This window comes from Chlorocebus sabaeus, chromosome 16, assembly GCF_047675955.1.
Source record: "Chlorocebus sabaeus isolate Y175 chromosome 16, mChlSab1.0.hap1, whole genome shotgun sequence".
NCBI lineage: Eukaryota > Metazoa > Chordata > Mammalia > Primates > Cercopithecidae > Chlorocebus > Chlorocebus sabaeus.
This window is the reverse complement of record NC_132919.1, coordinates 36808513-36832332: the sequence shown is the minus strand read 5'-3', so window position 1 is coordinate 36832332 and position 23820 is coordinate 36808513. Positions and strand designations below refer to the sequence as shown.

The 23820-nt window shown below is 41.0% G+C and overlaps 1 protein-coding gene across 1 annotated transcript in view; it reads right to left on the bottom strand.

Moving 5' to 3' along the window:
- The window catches only part of PPM1D (protein phosphatase, Mg2+/Mn2+ dependent 1D), a 68103-nt gene that overhangs the window by 10294 nt on the left and 33989 nt on the right, over positions 1–23820 (bottom strand). The window contains exons 3-4 of the mRNA XM_008011203.3: positions 21077–21201; positions 7415–7605 (exon numbers count right to left, since the gene is read on the bottom strand). Coding sequence (XP_008009394.2) covers positions 7415–7605; positions 21077–21201 — 316 coding nt within the window. The remainder of the gene's footprint in view (positions 1–7414; positions 7606–21076; positions 21202–23820) is intronic.

Below are 23820 nucleotides of genomic sequence, written 5' to 3'. Positions count from 1 at the left end.
ACATAAAAATTGTCAAAGAATATAAACAAAATCCAGAGAAAAGGAAATATAAACAGCTCATATACACACACACACAGTCAATGTCACTCATATGAGGAAAAAATAATACAGTAACTGCTTATAGAATAAAGAAGAAATATATACCAATTGAACGAGTAAAGAAAACAAAACCAAAAGGATCTCATTTTATGCAAATAAATGTGGCTTGGAATAAAACTTCCAGTGTCATATATGAATTTGTAATCTGCTAAGTTTCACAGAAGTGAAAATGATGTACTCCAGGAAAGAAGCCTACATTTTTTTTTTTTTTTTTTTTGAGACAGAGTTTTGCTCTTGTCACCCAGGCTGAAGTGCAATGGCACGACCTCTCGCTGCAACCTCCACCTCCCAGGTTCAAGTGATTCTTCCACCTCAGCTTCCCAAGTAGCTGGGATTACAGGCACCTGCCGCCATGCCCAGCTAATTTTTTTTTTTTTTTTTTGTACTTTTAGTAGAGACAGGGTTTCACCACATTGGCCAGGCTGGTCTCGAACGCCTAACCTCAGGTGATCTGCCCGCCTCGGCCTCCCAAAGTTCTGGGATTACAGGCACGAGTCGCTGCACCCGGCTGCCTACATGTATTAAAAGTACCCGTAGAAATAAATGAATGATGAAAATGAGTGGAAAATTTTTTTGTTTGTTTGTTTGTTGTTTTTTGAGACAGGGTCTCACTCTGTCACCCAGGTTGGAGTGCCGTGGTATGACCTCAGCTTACTGCAGTCTCAACCTCCTGGGCTCAAGTGATCCTCCCACCTCAGTTACTCAGGAAGCTGAGGCAGAAGAATCAGTTGAACCCAGAAGGCGGAGGCTGCAGTGAGCCAGGATGGCACCACTGTACTCCCAGCCTGGGTGACAGAGTAAGACTCTCTCTCTCAAAAAAAAAAAGAATATTATTTCAATAGACGCTGAAAAAGCATTTCATAAAACTGAACATCACTTTATGATTAAAAAAAAAACCCTCATCAAAAATGGGTATAGTAGAAATATACCTCAAAATGACAAACTCACAGCTAACATCATACTGAATGGGGAAAAAATTAAAGGTCTTTCCTCTAAGGACTGAAATAGACAAGGATGCCCCACTCTCAGTACTGTTATTCAATGCAATACTGGAAGTCCTGGCCAGAGCAATTAGGCAAGAGAAAGAAATAAAGGGCATCCAAACCGGAAACAAATAAGTCAAATGAGCCTTATTTGCAGATAACATGATCTCATACCTGCAAAAACCTAAAGACGCCACCAAAAAAACTGTTAGAATTGATAAATTCAGTGAAACTGCAGGATACAAGATGAACATACAAAAATCAGCAGCATTTACATATACCAACAGCAAACAATCTGAAAAAGAACTCAAGTGGCCGGACGTGGTGGCTCATGCCTGTAATCCCAGCACTTTGGGAGGCCGAAACGGGTGAATCACGAGGTCAGGACATCGAGACCATCCTGGCTAACACAGTGAAACCCGGTCTCTATTAAAAATAGAAAAAATTAGCTGGGCGTGGTGGCGGGCGCCTGCAGTCCCAGCTACTCGGGAGGCTGAGGCAGGAGAATGGCGTGAACCCAGGAGGGACAGCTTGCAGTGAGCCAAGACTGTGCCACTGCACTTCAGCCTGGGCAACAGAGCAAGACTCCGTATCAAAAAAAAAAAAAGAAATCAAGAAAGCAATCCCATTTCCAATAGGTATACAAATTATAAAATGCCTAGTAATCAGTGTAACCAAAGATGTGAAAGATCTATAAACGAAAACTAGAAAATACTGATGATAGAAATTGAAGAGGACACAAAAAAATACAAAGATAGTCCATGCTTACGGATTGGATGGATTAATATTGTTAATATGACAATACTACCCAAAGCAATTTAAAGATTCAATCCCTATCAAAATTGAAATAACATTATTCACATAATTTTTTCTTTAAGCTCAGAATTTTTATGAAACTACAAAAGATCCTGAATAGCCAAAGCAATTCTAAGCCAAAAGAACAAAGCTGGAGGCATCACACTACCTGACTTCAAACTATGCTAGAGGCCTACAGTAACCAAAATAGCACAGTACTGCTACAAAAACAGACACATAGACCCATAGAACAGAATAGAAAACCTATATATAAATCCATGCAATTTGCAGCCAGCTCATCTTGAACAAAGGTGCCAAAAGCAACAATAAATGGTAGTGGGAAAACTGGATAACTATATGCTGAAGAATGAAACTATACCCCTCTCTCTCATCATACACAAAAATCAAATCAAAATGGATTAATGACTTAAATCTAAGATCTCAATTGGTAAAATTGGTAACCACAATTCTATTCTCTCTCTTTGTGAGATCTACTTTGATCTCACAAACTATGAAACTATTAGAAGAAAACATTGGAAAAATGCTCCAGGACATGGCTCTGGGCAAATAATTTTTGCATGAGACCTCAAAAGCACTGGCAACCAAAACAAAATTAGACAAATTAAAATACAAGCTAAAATGCAAAGGAAACAATCAACAAAGTGAATAGACAATCCACAGAATGGGATAAAACATCTGCAAACTATCCATCTGACAAGGAATTAACAACCACAATATTTAAGGAGCTCAAATCAGTAGCAACGGAACAAAACAAACCCCAAATAATCCAATTTTAAAATGGGCAAAAGATCTAAAACACATATTTCTCAAAAGACATACAAATGATTAACAGATAATGAAAAAAATGCTCAACATCACTAATCATCAGAGAAATGCAAATCAAAACCACAGTGAGTTATCTCACCCCAGTTAAAATGGCTTGTATCAAAAAGATAGGCAACTACAGATGCTGGTGAGGATGTGCAGAAAGGGGAGCCCTCAGTGTTAGTGGGAATGTAAATTAGTGCAGCCACTATGAAGAAGACTATGAAGGTTCCTCAAAAAAAAAAAAAAAGACAGAAGCAAACTACCATATGATCCAACAATTCCACTACTATACATATATCCAACAGAAAGAAAATCAACACACTGAAGGTGTATCTGCACTGCCATGTTTATTGCAGCACTATTCACAATAGTCCAAATACAGAATCATCCTACGTCACTTCCATTTAACACATGAATGGATAAAGAAAATGTGGTGTATACATATATACACACATAATGAAATAGTATTTGGCCATAGAAAAGAATGAAATCCTGTCATTTGCAGCAACATGGATGGAACTGGAGATCATTATGCTAAATAAAATAATCCAGGCACAGAAAGACACGATCTCACTCATATGTAGCAGCTAAAAGAGAAGATCTCACAAAGACAGAGAGTAGAATTGTGGTTATGAGAAGTCAGGAAGGGTAGTAGGGAGGAAGGGATGAAGGATGAGAAAAAAGAATACAAATGTATTTATTACTATTGAATTGTACACTTTCAAGTAGTACAAATGGTAAATTTTATATGTATAGTATACTCTGAATTTTTTAAAGTGTGTTTTAAAAATCTCTATTTTTAAGTGTAGTTATGTCCACTCAAACTTTTTTGTGTTTTCTTGAACTAGAAACAATCAATCATGCCTTATTTGTCTTCTTAAAGGACTGCCCTTCTGGGTTTTGTGAATCTCCCTAAATAATTTCCGCTCTATTATTTTCATCCTCCTATTTTGAAGGGTTTTACTCTGGTGCTCTTTTTTCTAACTCTCTGACTGGATCACTTAGACTGTTTTCTTCATGTAGAATACCATGAGCCTGGTGTTATGGATGCATCATTTTATGTGCCACAAAAGAAATAAAATACATTGTCGGCTGGGCGTGGTGGCTCAACGCCTGTAATGCCAGCACTTTGGGAGGCCAAGGTGGGTGGATCATGAGGTCAGGAGATGGAGATCATCCTGGCCAACGTGGTGAAAGCCCGTCTCCACTAAAATAAAAAAAATTAGCTGGGCCGGGCGCGGTGGCTCACGCCTGTAATCCCAGCACTTTGGGAGGCCGAGGCAGGCAGATCACGAGGTCAGGAGATCGAGACCATCCTGGCTAACACAGTGAAACCCCGTCTCTACTAAAAATACAAAAAAAAAATTAGCCGGGCATGGTGGCGGGCGCCTGTAGACTCAGGTACTCGGGAGGCTGAGGCAGGAGAATGGCGTGAATCCGGGAGGCGGAGCTTGCAGTGAGCCGAGATCGCGCCACTGCACTCCAGCCTGGGGGACGGAGCGAGACTCCATCTCAAAAAAAAAAAAAAAAAAAAAAAATTAGCCAGGCATGGTGACACGTGCCTGTAGTCCCCGCTACTTGGGAGGCTGAGGCAGGGGAATCGCTTGAACCCGAGAGGCAGAGGTTGCAGCGAGCTGAGATCGCACCACCGCACTCCAGCCTGGTGAGAGAGCAAGACTCCGTCTCAAACAAAACAAAACAAAACAAAACAAAACACTGTTAATTGAACTATGATATACTATTTGTAAAAAGTGTTCCAATTTCGTAGATATTAAAAGAAAATATGCACCTCAGAATTGCTTAAAGGCAGCATTACTCTCTAATTCATGAATCTATCACATTCCCCACGGCACGTGGTTCATCACTCTCCAAGAGCCCTTACCTCTCACTTTTTCAGTGTGCCCGTTTCCCTTCCCATCAATGCTCCATGAAAACAATTATATAAACCATTTTCCTCTACCTTACCTGTATTTCTTTCCCTCAGCTCACTAGAATTCTGCTGACTTGAGTCCCCCTAATATTGTGTGCTCTTAAACCACACAGTCTCTCTAAGTGCATATATTGCCACAATTTACACAACTCTTGTTAACTGTCAAATTAGTATTTCCAGGCTTCCTTCCCAAGTTTTTATTTTTAAAGAGATGAGGGTCTCACTGTGTTGTCCAGGCTGGAGTGCAGTGGCTATTCACAAGCACAATCATAGCGCCCTACAGCCCTGAACTCCTGGGGTCAAGCAACCCTCCCACATCAGTCTCCTGAGTAGCTGGGACCACAGGAGCATGCCACCCCTCTGTCTCAAATATTTATAACTGCCTACTGAAGATATCTATCTAGATGAACCACAGGTACCTCCAACTCAACATGCCTATGTCTGAAATAATTACCTTCCCCATCTCTCCCTAAATGATGTTTCTTCTTTATAACAGCTTACTAGTCACCAGAGTTAGAAATTTAGGTGTCATCATATTCTTCTTCCTTAAAAACATACGAGCTGTCAATTCTAGTACTCATGTATTTCTTTGTGGGTTTTTTGTTGTTGTTGTTGCTTGTTCTGAGATGGAGTCTCACTCTGATACCAGGCTGGAGTGCAGTGGCACAATCTCAGCTCACTGCAACCTCTGCCTCCGGGGTTCAAGCAATTCTCCTGCCTCAACCTCCCGAGTAACTGGGATTACAGGTGTGAGTCACCACGCCTTGCTAATTTTTGTATTTTTAGTAGAGATGGGGTTTTACCATGTTGGCCAGGCTGGTCTCAAACTCCTGACCTCAAGTGATCCACCTGCCTTGGCCTCCCAAAGTGCTGGGATTACAGGGTTGAGCCACTGCACCTGGCATACATGTATTTCTTTGTGTTTTTTCCAAAAACCACTGCTGCTCAGATCAAGCCTGCAAAATTTCTTGCTCAAATATCACTCTCTTCCATGAAGCCTCCATGCAATCTTGTGATATTTTCTATTGTCTCACTCTCCCAGGTCTCATAAGACTTGTTCTAATTATGTATTATACGGATGCTTCCTTCAATACTCATCTTAAAACACTTTAGGGTTCATAAATAGGTTCTTCCAACCCACTACAAACTGGCTTTTGTCTTTATGCCATTGAAATGATCTCTCTCAGATCATTAAAGAATTCTAAATCCATTAGACACAACAGTCTTTATGTTACTCTTTGATATCTGATAATCTCCGACTAAATGCAACACACCAGGCCCTGAAATTGTAAAACTGAATCAAGATGACTCTCACCTTAAAAAAAACTCATGATTTAATGGGATTGTTAGTTTTTTATATATTCTATTTATAATAATATGGTAAGTGCTGAGGAAGGACCATATTCTATTTACCTTTGCAATCCCTGTACCTAATACCTCGTGTTAGTTGAGTGAATGAATGGAGGCAATTTTTTTTTTTTTTTTTGAGACACAATTTCATTGTTATTGCTCAGGTTGGAGTGCAACGGCATGATCTTGGCTCACTGAAACCTCTGCCTCCCAGGTTTAAGCGATTCTCCAGCCTCAGCCTCCTAGGTAGCTGGGACTATAGACGAGTGCCACCACACCCAGCTAATTCTGTATTTTTAATACAGGTGGGGTTTCACCATGTTGGCCAGGCTGGTCTCTCAACTCCTGACCTTGGGTGATCCACCCGTCTCAGCCTCCCAAAGTGCTGGGATTACAGGTGTGAGCTACTGCGCCTGTACTGAATGGAGGCAATTTAACAAAAATTCAATCAATTTGCCCCTCCTTCCACCTCAAAATACAGCTTTACTATTCCTCCCATCTGAGAGAAAGATCATCTTTTCTAAGGATAACCCATCTTTGGGTCTTTGATTCCAGATACTTCCATGTGCTCTGTTAGGGGATGATGATGAAAATGTTTTGAGATTAGGAGCTGGGCACAGCACCACAGTAGTCCCAGCTGCTCAGGAAGCTGAGGTGAGAGGACTGCTTAAGCCTAGGAGTTCTAAACCAGCCTGGGCAACGTAGTGAGACCTCATCTCTTGGGAGGAAAAAAAAAAAAGTAGTAGAAGTAGTGGTGACGGAGGCCAGGCACAGTGGCTCATGCCTTAAATCCCAGCACTTTGTGGGGCCGAGGCAGGTGGATCACCTGAGGTCAGGAGTTCAAGACCTGCCTGGCCAACATGATGAAACCCCATCTACTAAAAATACAAAAAAATTAGCTGGGTAGAGGTAGCGCATGCCTGTAATCCCAGCTACTCGGGAGGCTGAGGTGGGAGGGAAATCGCTTGACGCCAGGAGGCGGAGGTTAGGTGAGCTGAGATCATGCCACTGCACTCCAGCCTGGGTGACAGAGCAAGACTCTGTCTCAAAAAAAAAAGAAGTAGTGGTGATGGTTGTACAACTTTGTGAACTACACTAAGAATCACTGAATTATATACTTTAAAAGGATAAATTTTATGGTATGCGAATTATATGTCATTTAAAAAAATAAGGAATTAGCAGTGTTCCATAGGCCAATTTATACTGAAGTCAGTGGTTGTGTGTTTTGTTATTAGGTTTCACTTATATATTTCTTGTCTCATTCCTCTAATGATTAGGAGCTACAAAGCCTATGTTTTACCCACTAGCAGATCCAGGCAAATGCAAAAATCTACCCAAGGTCTATGTCCTTAGTTCATATTCAAGATTCTGACAGAAGTACCAAAACAATGTTTAGACAACAATATCAAATTATTGAATCACTTCTCACCATCAGGTATTTTTTCTCCTCTTGGTCCTGGCACATTGAGATGGCATCTTGTGGTGGAATCATATTCCAAAGCCCATCACTCCCCAATATAATATACTTGTGCTTCTGAGGGTCAAGAGTGTGGACACTTGTGTCTGGTTCAGGTGACACCACAAACTCACCACTGAAGAAATCATAGCTCCACAAATCACCTGGGGGAAGGCAGCAGAAAAAGCAAGAAGTATTACTTGAAAGCTAATAGTACAACAGCAACAGATTAAAAGAGAAAATCGACACAGTTCATCTCAACAGATGCAGAAAAGCATTTGATAACATTCAAACTCCTTTCACGGTAAGATTTCCTAGCAAACTAAGAATAAAAGAGACCTCCCTTAACCTGATAAAATATATCCACCAGAATTCTGTAATCAGCTTACTTAAAGGTAAAATGTTAAAAGTATTCCCTTTAAAATGTAGAAATAAGAAAACTATGCCTCGTACCATTGTTTCTCTTCTGATACTATACTGAGTCCTTCCCAGCAGAGAAAGATAATAAAAATAAAGGATATAAAAATGGAAAGGAGAAAATAATACTATTATTATTTACAGATAATTTCATTTCTACATGGAAAGCCAAAAAGAAATTATTACAATAGGAAAGTTTAGCAAAGTTGTTAAATACAAACTCAATATATAAGTCAACAGCATTTCTATATAATAGCAATACATAGAAAATATAAATTTTTAAATAATCTAATTTTAACAATGAACCAAATGTAAGGTACTTAGGAACAACTTTAACAAATGGTATACATACCTGTTATGAAGATTATAGATTCTATTTTGAAACATTAAAAAGATAATCTAAATAAATGAAGAAACCAATCAGATTCACAGATAGGAATACTTATCATAATAAAGATGTCAATTCTTCCCAAAATAATCTACAAAGTCAATATAATTCTAACCAAAATCCCAAAAAGATTGTTGTAGAATTTGACAGGCTAAGCGCAAAGGGCCAGGAATAATCAAGTTAATTTTGAAGAAAAAGGACAAGATGAGAACTTATCCTACAAACAGAAGTACCAATGGCTGTTTGCAAACTTCCTGTTAATCTCTAGATCAGTAAAGTACCTACATCAAAACTTACAGAACAAGTACCAGTCACTTGGAAGAAAATTCAAAATATAAAAACCAGCATTTTAATGCTGTTTACCAACCATATGACCAATCTTTGGAGAGCAACAGTTCTCTCTTTCACTGAGCTGGAAAAAGAAAGTTCTTACACATTTCTCCTTCTCCTTGATTAGCTCCACATAAAAACAATGCCTAAACTTCTGCCTTTAAACCTATTAGATACAAACATCAAAATGCTCAAGAGAAAAGAACTTTCAGTCGACCTAAGCCATCAAAAAGATCAAAAAAACTAAAACAGAAGAAAATAAAAGTGATTTACAGAAACCATCTACTTTTCTGTAATACATAAGACAACATAAATGAAACAATATAAATTTTTCTTTTGTTTCCAATAAACGTGGAAGAGGAGACAGAAAGAAGAAAACATTAATTTCTGCCTCTTTTGTTTATTGTGAACTACTTAGGGGAAAGGCCTAAATTAAAAGCAAAAGATTTTCAGACAAGAGGTTAAACAATTTTTGTCCCCTTTCAGTAGGTCTGTTTTTTTTTTTTTTTTTTTTTTTTTTTTTTGTTAAATAAGAGGAAGAGCTTTGTCCTTTTCCTTATTTAAACTTCCTCACTAGCTCCCATCAGAAATACTGGCAATTCAAACATACTGGGAGTCCAAGGAAAGAATAATTCAAATCAATTACTCCCACTCGAAAGTAGCAAAATCATTGCTAACCAGACTCTTCAAAGAGCAATTCAGCCCTCTCGGCAGCAAAACAGAATACACGCAACCACTAAAAGCTAATTATAATCCAGATAAGCTCACAAAGACACACTTACCTCATTATACCAGCGAAACAAAGCTCCCTGGTTGATGAAATAATAAAAATGAACATGGAGACAGTGGCACAATCATGGCTCACTGCAGGATCGATCTCCTGGGCTCAAGTGATCCTCCTACGTCAACCTCTCAAGTAGCTGGGATTATAGGTGTATACCAACAGGCCCAACTAATTTATTTTTTGTAGAGATGGGGTTCCCACTATGTTGTCCACGCTGGTCTCCAAGTCCTGGACTCAAGCAATCCTCCCACCTCAGTCTCCCAAAGTGGTGGGATTACAGGTATGAGCCACGGTACTGGGTCTACCTTTTTATTTTATAATATTATGTAATACACCCACATAGTACGAAAACCAAAAGATACAAAAGGGTATATATACAGTGAAAATTCTCCTTTCTCATCACTGCCCTTCCAGTTTTCCCTGTAAGGACTATTATTATTATATTCTTATCTTTCTGGAGATACCTATCTATCTACCTACCTACATATATATATGTGTGCGTATGTATACACACACACACACACACCCACACACACACATATATTTACATTGCTTTGGTGAAACTGTCCTTTCAAGTTTCCAACTCTTTTACTGACAACTTCCAAATCACTAGTCTCCAATATCTTGCCAATATCTACTTCTTTTTTTTTGAGATAGAGTTTCGCTCTTGTTGCCCAGGCTGGAGTGCAATGGCGTGATCTTGGCTCACTGCAACCTCCGACTCCTGGTTTCAAGTGATTCTCCTGCCTCAGCCTCCTGAGTAGCTGGGATTACAGGTGCCCACGACCACACCTGGCTAATTTTTGTATTTTTAGTAGAGACACGTTTCACCATGTTGGCTAGGCTGGTCTGGAACTCCTGACCTCAGGTGATCTGTACTCCTAGACTTCCCAAAGTGCTGGGATTACAGGCATTAGCCACCACGCCCGACCTCAATCTCTCTTTCTCGATAAACCACAATACGTTTTCAGAAGAACGGATTGTTTCTTCTAACTTAAATTTTTAAACTGTGGGTTTTGACTAAGATATATGGTCTATTTCTATTTCTTTGATTTCTTTCATCATTTTGTAGTTTCCCGCATATAAATCTTAAACATAGTTTGTTACAATTATACCTAATTGTATTTCATGGGTTTTTTTTGGGTGCAATTATAGATGATACTTATTTAAATTTCATTATGAACTGTTCATTTTTAGTACATAAAAATATGATAGACTGTGTAGGCTGAATCTGGGTCCTGTGAACTTGCTGAATCCACTTATTAATTCCAGTAGTTCTTCTGAAGATTATTTGGGATTTTTTTATGCAGACAATGTTGGAATCTGTGGATAGAACTGGTTTTAGTTATTTGCTGAACCATCTGAGATTAGATTACAGGCTCAAAACACTTCACCTCCAAATAGTAATACTTCAACATTTATCTCCTAAGCATGAGGATGCTATTCTACCACACTCAGGCAATTTTCTTTTTGTAACTGCTGAGTAGTCTGTAGGGTGAAAGTTTGAGGCTCTGTGAAATATCCTGTTGTGTACCAAAATATGCCATATTTTAGCTTCTACTGATGATTCCTGAATGAATCAATTATCATAATGGTTATAAACTGATGATAGAATTGGGATATTCTAACTACATTTATTAGCTGACAGTTTATTTTACTTTACTTTGGTTCTTTTCTTCTTTCCCAACCCCAGAAAGTTTTTGTTTTGTTTTGTTTTGTTTGAGACATGGTCTTACTCTGTTGCCCAGGATGGAGTGCAGTGGTGCGATCATGGCTCCTTGCAGCTTCCGCCTCCCAGGCTCAAGCAGTTCTCTCATCTGTCTTCCAAGTAGCTGGGACTATAGGGGTGTGCCACCGTGCCCAGCTAATTTTTTTGTATTTTTTTCTACAGATGGGGTTTTGCCATGTCGGTCAGGTTGATCTCGAACTCCTGAGCTCAAGCGATCCACCCGCCTCGGCCTCTCAGAGTGCTAGGATTACAGGCTGCTGGGATTACAGGCATAAGCCACTGTGCCCAGGCCTGAAAGTTTCTGTTTTGTTTTGTTTGAGATGGAGTCTTGCTCTGTCGCCCAGGCTGGAGTGCAGTGGTGTGACCTTGGCTCACTGCAAGCTCCGCCTCCTGGGTTCACACCATTCTCCTGCCTCAGCCTCCCGAGTAGCTGGGAATACAGGTGCCCGCCACCGCACTGGGCTAATTTTTTTGCATTTTTAGTAGAGATGGGGGTTTCACCATGTTAGCCAGGATGGTCTCAATCTCCTGACCTCATGATCCACCTGCCTCAGCCTCCCAAAGTACTGGGATTACAGGCGTGAGCCACCACGCCCGGCTGAAAGTCTTTTTTAAAGAATTTTCTGGCCGGACACAGTGGCTCACGCCTGTAATCCCAACACTTTGGGAGGCTGAGGCTGGTAGATCACGAGGTCAAGAGATCGAGACCATCCTGGCCAACATGGTGAAACCCTGTCTCTACTAGAAATACAAAAATTAGCTGGGGGGGGGGGGTGCACACCTATAGTCCCAGCTACTTGAGAGGCTGAGGCAGGAGAATTGCTTGAACCCAGGAGACAGAGGTTGCAGTGAGCCGAGATGGTACCACTGCACTCCAGCCTGATGACAGAGCGAGACACCATCTCGGAAAAAAAAAAAAAGAGTTTTCTTTGGAGTCTCTCTGAATCTACTATGGGAGGGTGGCTACCCAATTCACAAATTGGCTACCCAAATCACAAAAATATAATCCATCTCTATATAGACTTACAGATTCTTTTTTATTCAATATTTTAAAACTTATTCCTGTTATAATTTGTTTTGATGCTCAAGTTGCTTCAAATTTGCTAGTAAAAGTCTCTAGAATCTGACCTTTTAACAAACTCACCAGATGATTCATACTCAGAGCCACTTTCCTTTGTTTTATCAGTTCAAAGAGTCTGTGTGATTCTATATAATATCAAATAACTGGTAAGGATCAGAATTGGGCCTTTAACTAAGGATTTTTATTACTGATCTAGTGTTTGTACACCAAAGTAGGATCACAGAACATTTCTGCAGGTCCTGAGAGGTGCCTTGGACATTGGCAGACAGCCAATTCCCTTTTTTCCTCAGTAGAGGGTGCTGAAGGGACACACACCAGAAGAGAGGAGGCCTGCTTTCTGGTTCCAGTATATTTTCTGCTTGCTCTTGTGGCACATGGCAGCCAGCAGTACACAAGACACTCAGTGGTCCTTACACCTAGCAAATTTCAGCACCCCTCTGAGTGGTTTCCCATGGAGAACTTCCAACAATGTTTACACTTCTAATCCATTCTCAAAATTGCAATTAAAATTCTCTCTTTAAAACACAAACCTAGTAGATTAAAGATTTAAATGTAAGACCTCAAACTGTAAGACTCCTGGATGGACATCAGCCTTGGGAAAGAATCTGTGACTAAATCCTCAAAAGCAACTGCAACAAAAACAAAAATTGACAAGTGGGACCTAATGAAAGAGCTTCTGCACAGCAAAAGAAACTATCAGCAGAGTAAACAGACAACCTACAGAAAGGGAGAAAATATTCGCAAACATGTATCTGACAAAGAACTAATTATCTAGAATCTGTAAGGAACTTAAACAATTCAACAAGTTTAAAAACAAATAACCCCATTAAAAAGTAGGCAGAAGGCATCAACAGTTTTCAAAAGAAGACATGCAAATGGCCAAGAATCATAAAAAGCTCCACATTAGTAATCATTAGAGAATGCATATGAAAACCGCAATGAGATACCATCTCATACCTGTCAGAATGACTATTATTAAAAAGTCAAAAAATGACAGATGCTGGCAAAGCTGCAGAGAAAAGGGAATGCTTATACACTGTTGGTGGGAATATAAATTAATTCAGCCACTGTGGAAAGCAGTATGGAGATACCTCAAAGAACTTAAAACAGAACTACCATTCGATCTAGCAATCCTGTTACTGGGTATACATCCAAAGGAAAATAAATTGCTCTACCAAAAAGACATATGCACTCAAATGTTCATCAGAGCACTATTCACAATAGCAAAGACAAGGAATCTACTTAGGTGCCCATCAAAAGTGAAATGGATAAAGAAAATATGGTACATACACACTACGGAATAATACATAGCCACAAAAAAAATGAAATTATGTCCTTTGCAGCAACACAGATGCAGCTGGAGGCCACTATCCTAAGCAAATTAATGTAGGAAAAGAAAGCCAAATACCACATGTTCTCACTCATAAATGGGAGCTAAACATTGGGTACACATGAACATACAGATGGCAACAACAGACACTGAGGATCACTAGAGGGAGAAGGGAGAGAAAGAGAAGACGTGAAAAACTAACAATTGGGTACCATGCTCCCTACCTGGATGACGGAATCAACCGTACCCCAAACCTCAGCACCATGCAATATACCCATGTAACAAACCTGTACATGTACTTCCTGAATCTAAAAGTTGAAATTACAAAAACAAAAAAACCCCACAAATCTAGGATAAATGGTGGATGATGGTTGCAAAACAGTATAACTGTACTTAACATCAATGAACCACGTGCTTACAACAGTAAGTTGTGTGTATGCTAAGTATATATTACCACAATTAAAAACACACAAATCTGGTTGTTTCCCATTCCAACTCTGTTATAGTTCACAACTGTTTTTAAGATAAAGACACAATTCTTTTGTTTTTTTTTGAAACGGGGTCTTGCTCTGTCGCCCAAGCTGGAGTGCAGTGACACAATCTTGGCTCACTGCAGCCTCCTGGGCTCAAGCAATCCTCCCGACCAAAGCCTCCTGAGTAACTGGGACTACAAGCACGTGCAACCACACCCAGCCAATTATTTGTAGAGGGGAGATTTCGCCATGTTGTCCAGCTGGTCTTGAACTGAAGCAATCCACCTGCCTTGACCTCCCAAAGTGTTGGAATTATGGGCATGAGCCACCACATCCAGCCAAATACAATTCTTTACCACTGCCTATAAAATGCAGTATTTTCTCATTTTAACCAAATCTCTTATTTCCTTATCCCTGTTCCAGCTACAATGGCCTTCACCAGAGTTCCTATGTCACTATGCTTCTTCCTGTCACTGAACTTTTCGAAAATGCTGTTTTCTATGCCTAAAACACACTTTCTTCCTCCTTAACCTCCAGTAATTCTTCAAAACTCAGTTCAAATATCACTTTTCCGGCCTCTCTGGTTAAGTGAAATATCCTTATTTTAGGTTTTCATTAGTACATACAAGAAGAATAGGCTGGGTGCGGTGGCTCACGCCTATAATCCCAACACTTTGGGAAGCTGAGGCGGGCAGATCACCTGAGGTCAGGAGTTCAAGACCAGCCTGGCCAACATGGTGAAATCCCGTCTCTACTAAAAATACGAAAAGTAGCTGGGTGCAGTGGCGCTCGCCTGTAGTCCCAGCTACTTAGGAGGCGGAGGCAGAAGAATCACTTGAACCTGGGAGGCAGAGGCTGCAGTGAGCCGAGATCGTGTCACTGCACTCCAGCCTGAGCAACAGAGTGAGACTCCCTCTCAAAAAAAAAGAGAAAAATTAAAAATTCTCAGTTTTAGCTGGACGCCATGGCTCACATTTGTAATCCCAGCACTTTAGGCGGCTGAGGCAGGTAGATCACCTGAGGTCAGGAGTTAGAGACCAAACTAGCCAACATGGCGAAACTGCTGTATTTTTGTATTTTGTAAAAATACAAAAATTAGCTGAGTGTGGTGGCGGGTGCCTGTAATTCCAGCTACATGGGAGGCTGAGGCAGGAGAATTGCTTGAACCTGGGAAGTAAAGGTTACAGTGAGCCGAGATCGTCCCACTGCACTTCAGCCTGGGTGACAAGAATGAAACTCAGTTTCCAAAAAAAAAAAAAAGTTTTTTTTTTGTTTTTGTTTTTCAGTTTTTGTTATCATCTAATGAATGCTTTTCAATCCTCTCCTAGACTGCAAGCTCCATGAGGGCAAAGATGATGTGTTTGTACATACAGCAGAGTGCTTCATACACACTGTACTCAAAAATTGATCTCCCCAGTGAATAAAATGATTTGCAAGACTCAAATGCAATTCCAGCAGGCAGCCACTAGAAGGCACCTTTGTTACATTTGTACTTGGGTAATTACCATCAGTGTCTATAGGGCACCAATGTTGACAAGGAGACATCTATTAACACTCCTTCCCCCGCCAAAAAAAAAAAATGTAAGAAAAATGGCTGTAAACCATAACGGTGTGCGTGTGCAAAATACTAGCATTTAATTTACTTTTGGCCAATAAGTATTTCCATGCAACAAGCTAAACTCAGAAAATCAGTAACACAGCTCTTTCAAAAATATTATTTCCGGGTCGGTCACAGTGGCTCATGCTTGCAATCCCAGTGCTTTGGGAAGCGGAGGTGGGCATATCAACTGAGGTCAGGAGTTCGAGACCAGCCTGGCCAACATGGTAAGACCCCATCTCTACTAAAAATACAAACATCAGCCAGGTGTGGTGGCATGTGCCTGTAATCCCAGCTACTTGGAAGACTGAGGCAGGAGAATCGTCTGAACCTGGGAGGCAGAGGTTGCAGTGAGCTGAGATCGTGCCACTGCATTTCAGCCTGGGCAACAGAGTAAGATTCCATCTCCAAAAACAACAAAAAAAAATTTTTTTCCACGTGTCAGAATAATGGTTTGAAAAGTAATATAGCAGGCCGGGCGTGGTGGCTCACGCCTGTAATCCCAGCAATTTGGAAGGCCGAGGAGGGCAGATCACGAGGTCAGGAGATCGACACCATCCTGGCTAACACAGTGAAATCCGGTCTCCACTAAAAAATATATACAAAAAATTAGCCGGGCATGGTGGCAGGCGCCTGTAGTCGCAACTACTCGGGAGGCTGAGGCAGGAGAATGGCGTGAACCCGGCAGGCGAAGCTGACAGTGAGCCAAGGTCGTGCCACTGTACTCTAGCCTGGGCGACAGAGTGAGACTCCATCTCAAAAAACAAACAAACAAACAAACAAAAAGTAATACAGCAAAGCCTTTTTAGCTTAAATATTAAAATCTAAAAGGTACCATTATTTTTGAAAAGAAAATATTTATGTGACAAGAGAAATCAAGAGGAAAAAAGTTTATCACTAAAACGATTTTGTCTCTTATAAGAAAGCCCTTTTACCAAAATATTAATTCATTTCTGTATGTGTTTACAAAATTATGTTGAAGTAAAGCAACTTCTACAAAAAACTGTCTAAACTTGCTGTATCAAATTTTATTCCTCCCACTCAAGAAGATGGTTCTTTCAATAACCCCAATTATGGTTGTGGTCTCACTATTCCACTAAAAGCTACTTTCTTTTTCAAGGTCACCAATGACCCCCACATTCCTAAATCCCATGGTCATTTTTCAATCCTCCCTCCACCTAATGACAACAGCATTTGAAACTCTTTCTTTCTAGAAACACTTTCTTCACTTAGCTTCCAGGGTACTCTCTCCCAAATTTCCTATTTGACTTACAGCTCTTAGTTGTTCTAACTTTGTTCTTCCATTCATATCCCCCAACTTTTTTTTTTTTTTTTTAATTTTAATCCAACCCTCAAATGGAACCAGAGCACATCCCCCGAGTCTTAACAGTGAGAGTATCTCAGGGCTCAGCCACTAGACCTTCCCCCCTTTTCTATCTGCACTCAATCCCTACATGACCTCAAGACTTTGTATACTATCTATATGCTACTGGCTCCCCCAAATTGAAATCTCCATCCTAGACATCACCTGAAATCAATTCTTACAATGGGAAGCCAAATAGGTATCACCATCTTAATGTCTAAAACGTGCTGAAAGGGTAATGTGTCCAAAACTGAACTTCCGACCTCTCCTTTTCACTGATGTTCCAGTCATTTCTTTATCAGTTAGTGGCAACTCCATTTTTCCAGCTTCTCAGTTAAAAATAACGAGTAGGAGCAGGGCATGGTGGCTCATGCCTGTAATCCCAGTACTCTGGGAGGCCGAGGTGGGTAGATCACTTGAGGTTAGAGTTCGAGACCAGCCTGACCAACATGGTGAAATCCCTGTGGCACAGAGTGAGACCTCATCTCAAAAAAAAAACAAAAAAAGGAAGAAAAAAGAGAAAAATTCATAAGCAATGAGAACCCTTACATTTGTTACTTCTGCCCAAATTCTGTGGCCCCAGACACTCACAGGTCTTTTTTTTTTTTTTTTTTTTTTTTTTGAGATGGAGTCTCGCTCTGTCTCCCAGGCTGGACTGCAGTGGCCCGATCTCAACTCACTGCAAGCTCCGCCTCCCGGGTTCCTGCCATTCTCCTGCCTCAGCCTCCCGAGTAGCTGGGACTACAGGCGCCCGCCACCTCGCCCGGCTAGTTTTTTTTTTGTATTTTTTAGTAGAGATGGGGTTTCACCGTGTTAGCCAGGATGGTCTCGATCTCCTGACCTCGTGATCTGCCCGTCTCGGCCTCCCAAAGTGCTGGGATTACAGGCTTGAGCCACCGCGCCCGGCCAAGTCTTTACTAAAAATATAAAATTAGCCAGGCGTGGTGGCACACGCCTATAATCCCAGCTACTTGGGAGGCTGAGGCAGCAGAATCACTTGAATCCAGGAGGTAGAGATTGAAGTGAGCTGAGATCATGCCATTGCACCCCAACCTGGGCAATAAGAGCGAAATTCTGTCTCAAAAAAAAAAAAAAAATCATGAGTAGGCTGAGCGCTGTGGCACACACCTATAGTCCAAGTACTTTGCGAGGCTGAGGTGGGCAGATCGCTTGAAGTCAGGAATTTGAGACCAACCTAGGCAAAGCAAGACATCTCTACAAAAAATTTTAAAAAATTAGTTGGGTGTGGTGGCGTGCACCTGTAACCCCAGCTACCTGGCAGGCTGAGGCTGTGGGGAACACTTGAGCCCAGGACTTTGGGGGCTGCAATGAGCTCTAGCCTAGGGCCTAGGGCACAGAGTGAGACCTCATCTCAAAAAAAAAAAAAAAAAGAAAAGAAAAGAAAAGAAAAATTTGTGAGTAATAAGAACCCTTACATGTTACTTCTGCCTAAATTCTGTGGCCCCAGACACTCACAAGTCTCACTGCCTCATCTCTTTACTTACACTTTACTTACATACCATCTTAGCGAGACCCCCTCTGACCATCCCATTTATAATTATTATACAGGCCCCACCCCCATAGCATTCCCTGCTTTATTTTTCTTGGTTGCATTTCTAATACAACATATGTCCTACTTAGTTATTTTAGTTTATCATGTTTTCCCCTAACCTAGAAAGTAAGCTCCATGGGTGCAGGAATTTTTGTTTCATTCACGGCTGAATCCTCAGCACCTGGAACAGTACCTAGCACATAGCAGGTATTTAATAAATATTTGGTGGATAAAGAACAATCATGAAGAAGTAGGAACTGTATGCTTTTAAAATACAACCACAAATTATTTGATATACTTGAGGGAGGGCTGGACTTAGTGATTCAGGGCCAACAAAATACAAAGCTGGATTCCCTACAGCAAGTGATCAAGAAAGCAAGATAGAAGTCAAAATGTCTTTTTATGATCACTTGCTCTAAGGAAGCCAGCTGCCATGTGATGAAGGCACATTCAAGCAACCCTATGTAGAGGCCGGCAAAGCAAGAAACTGAAGCCTACTGCCAAGCCTGCTTACTCAGTGAGTTGTCTTACAAGTAGATGCTCCAACCCCACTGAAGGCTTCAGATGATTAATGACATCTTGATTACAGCTACACAAGAGACCCTGAGCCAGAACTACCCAATTAAGTCACCCCTGGGTTATGAGCCAGAGAAGCTGTGTACATAAAAAATGTTTTAAACTCCTAAGTGTGGGAGTATTTGATTACACAGCAATAGATAACTAATATAGCAGGACTGTAATAACCTGGGATAATCACTTTGGGAAGAAATTTAGCAATACCTAATAAAACTAAACATGTAGATATCTCTGACCTGAGTCTCCCAACTGGTATTCCTTGGATGAGTATGGCCTAGGGGCAGCAGGGTGGGTCCTCAGTGGCTAGAGCATCCAAGTTAGTTACCTCAGTCTCAAGTAGCCTCCTCTACTTACTGTAGAAATATTATCATCTTGTGTGAGTGTCGACACAAAAACAGTTGGTAAGTAACATACTATGACCCAGAAATTCCATTTCTAGTTATGTATCTTAAAGAAATCTTGCCAGGTACAGTGGCTCACACCTGTAATCCCAGTACTTTGGGAGGCCGAGGCGGGCAGATCACCTGAGGTCAGGAGTTCAAGACCAGTCTGACCAACATACAGAAACCCCGTCTCTACTGAAAATACAAAATTAGCCGGGCATGGTGCCGCATGTCTGTAATCCCAGCTACTCAGGAGGCTGAGGCAGAAGAATCGCTTGAACCCAGGAGGCAAAGGTTACAGTGAGCCAAGATCGTACCAGTGCACTCTAGCCTGGGTAACAAGAAAAAAACTCTGTCTAAAAAAAAAAAAAAAAAAAAGAAAAGAAAGAAATCTCATATGTGTATATAAGGAAATATTTATTGCAGTATTTTTCATAATAGCAAATGCTTGGATATAACATAAAAGTCCACCAGTCAGGGTGTAGAAGAAGAAAATTAGTTTCACATTGGAAACAAATTATTAATACATATAGTAGTTGTGCTGGGTGTGGTGGCTCATGCCTATAATCCCAGCACTTTGGGAGGCCGAGGTAGGAGGATGGCTTAAGCCCAGCACCAGCTTGGGCAACAGAGTGAGACTCCGTCTCCTCAAAAAAGAAGAAATTAGCTAGGCGTGGTGGCTCACGCCTGTAGTCCCAGTTACTTGGGAGGCTGAGGTGGGAGGATCGCTTGAGCCTGGGAGGTAGAGGTTGTAGTGAGCCGTCATCATGCCACTGCAACCCAGCCTGAATAACAGAACAAGATCCTGTCTCATAAAATAAAAATAATCAAATGTGCGTTTTCTCCGAGACATTTTCTTTGGAAAAACTACCCCCATCTAGCATAGCCAAGGTAAGACACCTTACTAGGTATAATTCTCTAGCCTTCTTTCCAAAGCCAAGTAGACCAGAAATATAACTATTTTTTTTCATACTTATTTTACTTTGCTAACTAAAGAAAAAAGAGGTTTTGAAGGCTCTCAGGAGGACTTAAAGGGCTAAAGTAGAATGCAATATTTAAAAATAGTTTCAAGGGTAACATTAAGCCTAGACATGCATATACTTCCCTAAACACAGATAGAAATTAGCAAAACACTGAACATGACTCATGAACAAAGGGCAACTGTCAGTGAAATATATACCTAAACCTTCCTTTCAATTAGGCTTTTTTTTTTTTGAGTCTTGCTCTGTCACCCAGGCTGGAGTGCAGTGGTGCGATCACTGCAACCTCTGCCTCCTGGGTTCAAGCAATTCTCCTGCCTCAGCCTCCTGAGTAGCTGGGACTACAAGTACACGTCACTATGCCCAGCTAATTTTTGTATTTTTAGTGAGGATGCAGTTTCACCATGTTGACTAAGCTGGTCTCAAACTCCTGACCTCAAGTGATCTGCCTATCTGAGCCTCCCAAAGTGCTGGGATTATAAGCATGAGCCACCATGCATGGCTTCTACTAGGTTCTAAAGCATTTAATAGAATATCATGATATCTCTACCCTCACTATATGCCATGTAAGGGTTCTCAGTTTCCTTTTTTATTTTGCCACCATACATTGTACAAAATTCAATATAATTTCACCAAATTAAGTCCTACTTACCAAGTGCTCTTGCTACTGCCAGAAAAGGAATCTGGTCAATAACTGTGCTTCTTCTAACAGGTCCATTGTGAGTGAGCCGAGGTCGTTTCCAAACTACACGATTCACCCCAGACTTGTTCATCACACTAAAAATAAAGAGTTCACATAAATAATCTAAATGATTAAAATACAACAATAAGGTAGCTCAGTATATTAAATCACTAATAAAAGAAGACTACATTATTACGAAATAATGTCTTATGTGTTTCAAATACAAAGATAACATAAGCCAAAATTCCTGTTCAGAGAGGAATTAGGGTGGATTCAAAGCAGAAAATGTTGAGATTACTGGAACAGGCAGTATAACCAAATGAATGTAATGTGAAGAAAAGTGAGTATAAATACCATGTCAAGAAAAAAGCAAAATTACCTAATTAGTAAACAATTGGGGGATGACAGAAGATCTTATCTAAGTGGAGAGAGAATTGCTTGAACATGGGAGGCAGAGGCTGCAGTGAGCCAAGATCGCAGCACTGCACTCCAGCCTGGATGACAGAGCGAGACTCTGTCTCAATAAATAAATAAATAAATAAATAGGGATTAAATCGTGATATAAGCAATTAAAAAGGAAAGGTTATAGAGTTCTGAGTGTTTATGTTGAGGATGGGGGAAACATAGCAGAACTTCAGTTTTAATTTTTGTTATTGTTGGTTGGTTGCTTTTTTATTTTTTCTTTTTTTTTTTTTTTTTTGAGACGGAGTCTCACTCTGTTGCCCAGGCTGGAGCACAATGGCGTGATCTCAGCTCACCGCAACCTCTGCCTCCTGGGTTTAAGCAATTCTCCTGCCTCAGCCTCCCAAGTAGCTTGGATTACAGGCATACACTACCATGCCTGGCTAATTTTTGTATTTTTAGCAGAGATGGGGTTTCAACATGTTGGCCAGGCTGGTCTGGAACTCCCGACCACATCAGCCTCCCAAAGTGATGGGACTATAGGCATGAGCCACCGTGCCCGGCCAGTTTTTTTATTTTTACTTATTTATTTATTTAATTTATTTTGAGATGGAGTTTTGCTCTTGTTGTCCAGGCTGGAGTACAGTGGCACGACCTCAGCTCACTGCGACCTCTGCCTCCTGGGTTCAAGTGATTCTTCTGCCTCAGGCTCCTGAGTAGCTGGAACTACAGGCACGCGCTACCACACCTGCTAATTTTTGTATTTTCAGTAGAGATGGGGTTTCACCATGTTGGCCAGGCTGGTCTCGAACTCCTGACCTCAGCCTCCCAAAGTGCTGGGAGCCACCACGAGCCACCATGCCTGGCTAATTTTTTCTTTTTTGAGGAGACGGGGTCTCACTATGTTGCCCGGGCTGGTCCTGGGCTTAAGCCATCCTCCCACCTCAGCCTTCAAAGTGCTGGGATTATAGGCATGAGCAACGGCGCCCGGCCTGTTTTTTGTTTTTTGATACAGGGTCTCACTCTTGTCGCCCAGGGTGGAGTGCAGTGGTGCACTCATGGTTTACTGCAGCCTTGACCTCCTCTTGTGCTATACTGATCCTCCCACCTTAATCTCCTAAGTAGCCGAGACTACAGGCATGTACCACCAGGCCCAACTAATTGTTGTGGGTTTTGTGGGGGGGGGGGTTGTTTTTGTTTGTAGACACGGATTTTCACCTTGTTGCCCAGGCTGGCAGTTTTAATATGACTTCAGCAATATACAGAAAATACTATATATTTAGGTATTTCTGTAATTCAAAGTGTGAGACTAGACTTTGGGAAATAGATCAACTGTAGACATACAGATTTGGGAGTTACAAGAGTAAGAAAATCCTCCTAAAAATGTGTCATAGGAGCAACAGAAATGCCTAAAACTTGGAAATATGATTAGTTCTTTAGGAACTCAAACTCTGCCCGGCATGACCGAAATGAGCTTTACTTCAAATGGGAATTGATTTTTTAAATTTAATTTTTATTAATTTAAACAGCCATTTGTAGGTAGTGTTGAGTATACTGAACAGTCCAGAGGAGAACTGAAACAAGTAGAGAATGACCAGAAAACACTGTGGGTATTAACAAAGAATACAAATTCCAGAAAGTGGCTCATTTACCATCCCCCCCTCCTTTTTTTTTTTTTTTTTTTTTTTTTTTTGGAGACAGTCTCGCTCTGTTACCCAGGCTGTAGTGCAGTGGCATGATCTTGACTCACTGCAGCCTCAGCCTCCTGAGTAGCTAGGATTACAGGCACCTACCACCATGCCTGGTTAAGTTTTTAATTTTTAGTAGAGATGGGGTTTAACCATGTTGGCCAGGCTAGTCTCAAACTTCTGGCCTCAAGTGATGTGCCTGCCTCAGCCTCCCAAAGTGTTGGTCTTACAGGCATGAGCCACCATGCCCAGCCTACCATCCCTTTTAAGAACTAGTTTTCATTTTGTTTTGAGACAGGGTGTCTGTCATTCTGTCACCCAGGCTTCAGTGCAGTGGTATGATCGTGGTTCCCCACAGCTTTGATTTCTTGGGCTCAAGTGATCCTCCCACCTCAGCTTCCCAAACAGCAGGGACCACAGGCATGTAATTTTTTTGTAGAGAACGGATCTCACTATGTTTGCCAGGCTGGTCTCAAGCCATCCTCCCATTCGGGCCTCCCAACGTGCTGGGATTATAAGCATGAGCCACCATGCCCAGCCAATAACTAGTTTAAATAAGTTCTGATATCAACAGGTTGATCATAACAAGAGTTAAAATATCAAAGGCATTCATTTTGTTACATT